Source organism: Genypterus blacodes, unplaced genomic scaffold, assembly GCF_046128005.1.
Source record: "Genypterus blacodes isolate CSIRO-AG114 ecotype Tasmania unplaced genomic scaffold, CSIRO-AGI_Gbla_v1 ptg000438l_1, whole genome shotgun sequence".
NCBI classification, from domain to species: Eukaryota; Metazoa; Chordata; class Actinopteri; order Ophidiiformes; family Ophidiidae; genus Genypterus; species Genypterus blacodes.
This window is the reverse complement of record NW_027467208.1, coordinates 206,506-213,370: the sequence shown is the minus strand read 5'-3', so window position 1 is coordinate 213,370 and position 6,865 is coordinate 206,506. Positions and strand designations below refer to the sequence as shown.

General features: G+C 46.7%; 1 protein-coding gene across 1 annotated transcript; it reads right to left on the bottom strand.

Moving 5' to 3' along the window:
- Positions 1-355: 355 nt before the first annotated feature.
- LOC142989682 (tubulin beta chain) lies at positions 356-6,446 on the bottom strand. The gene is made up of 5 exons (XM_076139323.1): positions 6,294-6,446; positions 4,195-4,303; positions 3,513-3,623; positions 3,080-3,324; positions 356-2,675 (listed from the first exon to the last, which is right to left on the bottom strand). Exons 1-5 carry the CDS (start codon positions 6,348-6,350, stop codon positions 1,863-1,865), a joined length of 1,335 nt encoding a protein of 444 aa, XP_075995438.1. The 5' UTR covers positions 6,351-6,446; the 3' UTR covers positions 356-1,862.
- Between the last annotated feature and the right edge of the window lie 419 nt (positions 6,447-6,865).

Here is a 6,865-nt window from a genome sequence, read left to right as displayed (position 1 = left end):
AACCATAACGACACGCGTGTAATTACCTTTGTAAAGCCGTGAATCCCCCAAAAAATCCTGGGTGGGAAGGGAGGGGCTGGAGAAGTGATGCTTTTCTGGAAATCGCCGTCCGCTCTCTTAAATCCTCTTCCGCCCCCTCCTCGCCCCAAAACCGACGACACCAGACTTCAGCGGGTCCCGGATCGGGATTAGCTGCGAGAGAGTTTCGGTCGATGTCGGGTTCGGTGGACACCTTCGGGCAGATCGGAGACGCTCGGCGAGCTTCGGAGGAGAACGTCACGTCAGAAACACGGACCCGGGGCTTGGAGCCGAACACGGAACAAGAATCACAACAATAACAACAATAACAATAATGAGATTCTGATTTTATTCGCTGTTTATTTTCATTAAGACAAGTTTGCCCGCTGATTCTGACTTTGAGTGCAGTTAAGAGAGAGCGATAGTGATTGAAGTGTCATAGTGGTAAATGATCAATCACAGTGTGTTCGACTGCAATGCATTCTGGTCCACGGGCTCCCCAGCTGTCAGAGGGGAAGTTGGTATTATTTATGTTATTATATTTATGTTTCCCTGTGTCGAGCATAAAGATCGACTGGTCTCTTCGCCCTGCAGCCTGATTTATAGACGCTTTGCCTCCATTTCCATAGAAGATGGGAAAATAATTCAATTGTGAGGTTATTTGGCTGAATATTCTTTATTGGAGAAAGCATTTGATACGACAGTGAGCATGCAGTTAGGAAAGTATTCAATTGTATCAAAACGTGGCCACAGTGCAGCTTCTTTTTGTTTATATGAAAGACGATACAGACTCAAGCGTGACGAGAGAGAGAGAGAGAGAGAGAGAGAGAGAGAGAGAGAGAGAGAGGATGGATGAGGTCGCTACGCTGCATAATGAGGGTGGTTCTGGAGAGGAAGTGCTGGTTGGTGTCAGAGAGGATAACTCCAGGTTGATAACTACCAGGCTGGGTCTCAGTCTGCAGCGTTCAGACGGAGATTTAGATGAAGGCAGGCCAAGTCAGTGCCGTCACAATGATGTAACTAATACATTTAAATCTTCTGCTTCCTCAACAAAACGGATGTCACAACACAGACGAGAGAACGAAGCTAGGAAACACTGACTGAGCTGTTTAAGTGAAGCTCTAACTGACAATCAAACAGACACAGAACTAGTTTGCTTTGTTTACACACATAGATCACTAGAATGTAAAGTCACCGTACGAGGAGGAGGATTAACCCTTAGTTAATGAAAAGAGGGAACAGGTAGGAGGGAGTAACATCTGTGAGGCAACAGCTCCTCTGGATGAGACATTAAATACAAACCTTAATAAAGGTAAACACATTACTGACTGTGTTCTGGTCTCTGACCTAAACTCACACTGATGTCGACATGGTTTTGTTCCTCCTGAATGGAAAATACTGCTTCCTGCTGACGCTAAGGCTCTGGAGCACGCAGGGTTAAGTGCAAACATATAAAAGACTTAAAATCAGACATGGAGTGAATTACAGACACTATTAATGTCACCTTTACTGTTTACCACATGGACTTAGAGCCTATGGGGGGCGTGGCTTAAAAGTTGGACTGTTCCATATCCCTGGAACACAACACAAAATAATAAAATACTTAAAGTGAATAAAGTGAAACTGCAGAGAGGCTTTGAGGGGAAACAGGCGGACATGTCGTCACATTAAACTGCAGACAAGGACGCATTGATTTGGTCACATCACTATGATCCCTCTCTCCTTTCCTTCACCAGTCTCCCTTCTTTCACTTCCTTCCATCAGGAATCATCGTTCCACCTTTCTGCTACATTCCTTCATTTTTTTTCAGATTTTCTCTTTCGTTTCTGTTTCCTGACGCTCTCCTAGGCGTCTTCCTCCACCTCCTCCTCAAACTCCCCCTCCTCCTCAGCCGTGGCGTCCTGGTACTGCTGGTACTCGGACACCAGGTCGTTCATGTTGCTCTCGGCCTCGGTGAACTCCATCTCGTCCATGCCCTCGCCCGTGTACCAGTGGAGGAAGGCTTTGCGGCGGAACATGGCGGTGAACTGCTCGGAGATGCGCTTGAAGAGCTCCTGGATGGCCGTGCTGTTGCCGATGAAGGTGACGGCCATCTTGAGGCCGCGGGGCGGGATGTCGCACACGGCCGTCTTCACGTTGTTGGGGATCCACTCCACAAAGTAGCTGCTGTTCTTGTTCTGCACGTTCAGCATCTGCTCGTCCACCTCCTTCATGGACATGCGGCCGCGGAACACGGCGGCGACGGTCAGGTAGCGTCCGTGACGAGGGTCGCACGCCGCCATCATGTTCTTGGCGTCGAACACCTGCTGCGTCAGCTCGGGCACGGTGAGAGCGCGGTACTGCTGGCTCCCCCTGCTGGTGAGAGGAGCGAAGCCGGGCATGAAGAAGTGCAGGCGGGGGAACGGCACCATGTTGACCGCCAGCTTCCTCAGGTCGGCGTTGAGCTGTCCGGGGAAACGCAGGCAGGTGGTGACGCCGCTCATGGTGGCGGAGACCAGGTGGTTGAGGTCGCCGTAAGTGGGCGTGGTGAGTTTGAGAGTGCGGAAGCAAATGTCGTAGAGGGCTTCGTTGTCAATGCAGTAGGTCTCGTCTGTGTTCTCCACCAGCTGGTGAACGGAGAGCGTGGCGTTGTACGGCTCAACCACCGTGTCTGAGACCTGAGAGGCAAAACACAGATACATCACAATGCAGCTGCATGTAGGAGGGGTGACCACGATGACTTTCACAAAGTTTTCACACTTTTTAACAGCTCAGTGATGAATAATGGAGCTGTGAGCAACCGGCCTCCCAAAGCTATGAGGAGGATTCACTGCCTGACACACACAGACCGGACACACACTCATCCATCTCCTCTGCTGCTGCACTGATGAGCAACTTCATGAGCAACACAGAGATGATGCCCCACTTCAAACTTAGCATAGTATTAACTACAATATAATATAAGAAGATCACATGAGCTCATGAAACAGCAGAGGATTAATGGACGTCATGGATTTCTAAGAATGCACAAAGGGCTAACATGTACAGAACATTACATCATCATTCCTTCCTTCCTTGTTACCTTCGGAGAGGGAACCACACTGAAGGTGTTCATGATGCGGTCAGGATACTCCTCTCTGATCTTGCTGATGAGCAGGGTGCCCATGCCCGAGCCGGTGCCTCCCCCCAGTGAGTGTGTGAGCTGGAAACCCTGCAGACACTCGCAGCTCTCCGCTTCCTTCCTCACCACATCCAGGACCGAATCCACCAGCTCTGCTCCCTCAGTGTAGTGACCTTTGGCCCAGTTGTTACCTGCTCCACTTTGACCTGGAGAACAAAAAGGTAAATGCTTTTGCTGTTTCCTCCAAATCCATCCCGACTCAGTGCCCATGAGCAGAATCCTAAGTAGCTGCACTGCAAGTATGAATCCCTGCCTGACCTCTGGCATCTTCCATTGAAGGTCAATGTAAAAGTATAAATGTGAACGCCTCTGTCCCAGTGGAGTGGATAGTTACCAAAGACAAAGTTGTCAGGTCTGAAGATTTGTCCAAAGGGTCCGGAGCGGACAGAGTCCATGGTCCCTGGTTCCAGGTCCACCAGGATGGCTCTGGGCACGTACTTCCCTCCTGTGTGAGAGACAAACGCATAAATAAATAAATATAAAACATGTTAAGAAAGTAGAAAGTAGTTGTTAGAAAGTAGAACCAGGTAACATAACAGAGGAAAAGTTCCATTTACTGACTGCTAAAGTGTGGGTGTAATACATCATCTGGTCACTAGATGGGGGTAAACACAACACTGCAGTCCCCATAAGTCTCACTTTGACGCTATGACGGCAGTATTTCATCCACTTTCAGCAATCACAGCCCAATCTTCTCTAAACGCTACACAATTTCCAAGAGCTTTTATAGACACTCACTCAACCAATTTACAGAACTGCTGCCCCAATGTGTTTTTAGTTCTTTGGCATTTAGCCGCAGAGTGCTCAATCTGCAGTCTCCATACTTACACAGATACACACGAGGGAGCATGTCAGTATTCTTCATAAACTTTATTACTGTATCCTGTGTTATTTTTAAAGTATCTTTCATTTAAATCATTTGTCTGGTTTCTATTTGTAAAACTGCAATGACCCCCAGTCTCCACAAGGAGGCCCTGTCCCCTCACTCCATGCCTGATCCATGAGGCTGTACCCACCGCTGGCTTCATTGTAATACACGCTGATCCTGTCCAGCTGCAGGTCACTGTCGCCGTGGTACGTTCCAGTCGGGTCAATGCCGTGCTCGTCGCTGATCACCTCCCAGAACTGCAAAACACACACGTACACACACACATCAGCATCACACCACACTGAAGATGGTACGGAGACAAACAAATGTGTAACTCAGGGTTGAATTCAAGTCTTAGAGACACACAGAGTGAGTCAGTGTACTCAGTGGAGGTTTTAGGTCCTGGTGGTGTTGACATGGCTCTGGCACTAGATCTAGTCATGCCTCAGCTGTCATGAGACGCTCAGCCTCTCTAAGGTCTGTCATATGTTAGGTAGCTTGATGGGAGGAACAAGGTGTTCAATTACATTCCCCCACAGCAAACTGAGACAGAGAAACACTGAGGCTCTGTGGAATCAGACGGCCTGGTTTCTACAGGCGGGCAGATTCTCACTTCAGCTCAATGAACTACAGGTATCAGTCGTCCGTGTGTGTGGGTGTGTGTGTGGGGGTGTACGAGATAGCAGGCAAAGCGATAGAAGTGATACAATTTCGAACTTTGTTACAGGAAAAGAGAAAATGAATGCTGAACCTGGTGAACCTCAATACTTTCAGTGACCTGAACATGTTTTGGTTGGAGCTAGATAAACTCAAGAGGGTGAATTCCAGCATCCATTGTGGAATGAGAACAGGAAGAGAAGTGGAGCGTGAGTCACCACATGTGTTCCTGCCAGGCTCACTGTTTTCCTACCAGGATACCCACTTCTGCAGGATGAAGGTATAACACACAACTAAAAAATGTGAGCAAACCGTAAGAATGAGCTCTAGGTTCTTGCAGCCAGTCTAAGCAGTCTTATCGGCTAAGGGGTCAGGTCTGGATCACTGACTGTCTTCTGTTGTTCAAAAGCAGGAGTAGAAGCTACAGAAAGTCAGAGCTTCCATAAGCAGGAAGCCCCAGGTACTCCCAGAGACTTCACAGTAGTTTCACACTGTTTAACAGGGGAGCTTTAACTCCCCGGGGCGTTCTGTGTCCCTGGTGATTTGGGTGCTCAGGGTGAATGCATGCGGCTTTCAGAGCAGACACTGGACCGCTTGTTATCTCTCCCCCCTTCCCTCCTCCTCTGTCCCTCCAGAGCTGCTACGTTCGTCTCCTCTGCCTCAACAGAACTCTGGTTTCTTTTCACTCCCTCCACTTGGTTTTTCTTTCCTCGCTCTTTACTTAGTGACAAAGGATCCAGCTCCCCAGGCAGCCAGGCCAGCAGCTGGGCCTGGCTGACTGAAGCCAGCAGACCAGGTTATTCATCATCAGTCATGTCAAAAGACACAGATGCAGGAATTGTCACATTTTCATTATTTATGCTCAATACACCACAACATTATATAACTACAGTTATCATGAGGAAGCATCTGTGTTACTGGTTAGAGTTTATTGATTAGTGAGGCCAGAATGCTTTTATAAAACCATATGGTCTCTTATAGATTTCCTATAGAATCACTACAATACTCAGACAGTGCTTACTGCTCAGCAAAGTGCTTATGGTTTCTAATAGTATCTCTTTTTACTGACTTGCATTTCAATAGGGAAAATACTTTTGAAGTTGTTGTTGACTATTGAATTTGTCCTCTATGCATTTTTCCTACATTTTGACCAATAGCGAGGCGTATACTAGCTTTGTGTTGTGTTTTCTTACACAGTTGCCTTCTCAAAATTCACAAGAAACGACGGAATTAACCACTTAATGACAAAAATATTTAAGTTCCTCAATCTAAACTTAATCCTTGTGAAAGTATCTACTGTACAGAAAATGGAACAAAACATGGAATTTGAGGTTCACTGCAGGCCATTTACTTTGTGTCATAGGAAAAACAAATACATAACATGGAACTATAGTTCAACCCACTAATAGCAGCACAAACAATGGAGATTTAACTGTTTAACCAAGTTTAAAAAGTACAAGTAGCTTATATAAGGTGGAACTAGTTACATATGGCTTTATTTTGAAAAAAGAGCTCGCCTCCCCTCCAAAAAAAGGGAATTTTGTCCCGTTTATTTCCAGAATTAGTATATTTCCTACAACAATTTCTTACCTTCGCACCGATCTGGTTCCCGCACTGGCCGGCCTGGAGGTGCACGATTTCCCTCATGGTGAATAAAGAAGTTAGATATGAAGAGTGGGCAGAAAGTGGCGGAGGTTTGCAGAGAGCTGACCTACTGACTGAGACGACACACAGACAGGCAGACAGGAGGCGCTCGAGGCCAAATACAGGGGGCGGGACCAATGGTTTGGCACGAGCCTGTCACAAAGACGACGACAGCGATTGGCTGCTGTATCTGACGGCTCCGTGGTGATTGGGTGAGAAAAAGGGGTCTCCGTGACTCGAACGCAAGGACCGGAAGAAAAGAGGGAGTGCCGGGATTTGTCATCATCACTTTTGTCCTGTTGGCGATATTTTCTTTCGTAGGTGACCCGGATTGAACAGAATTGAGTACAATAGAATACAAAAAGAATATACAATTATATATTTAACTACCACAAGTGTTTTAGGTATTTGTTTGTTATTTATTTATTTGTTCTGACATTTGTAATTTATTATCATTCCTTGATAAAAGTACATTTATTATTTGTTTTTGTTTTTCCCTTTCTTACACACATATAATG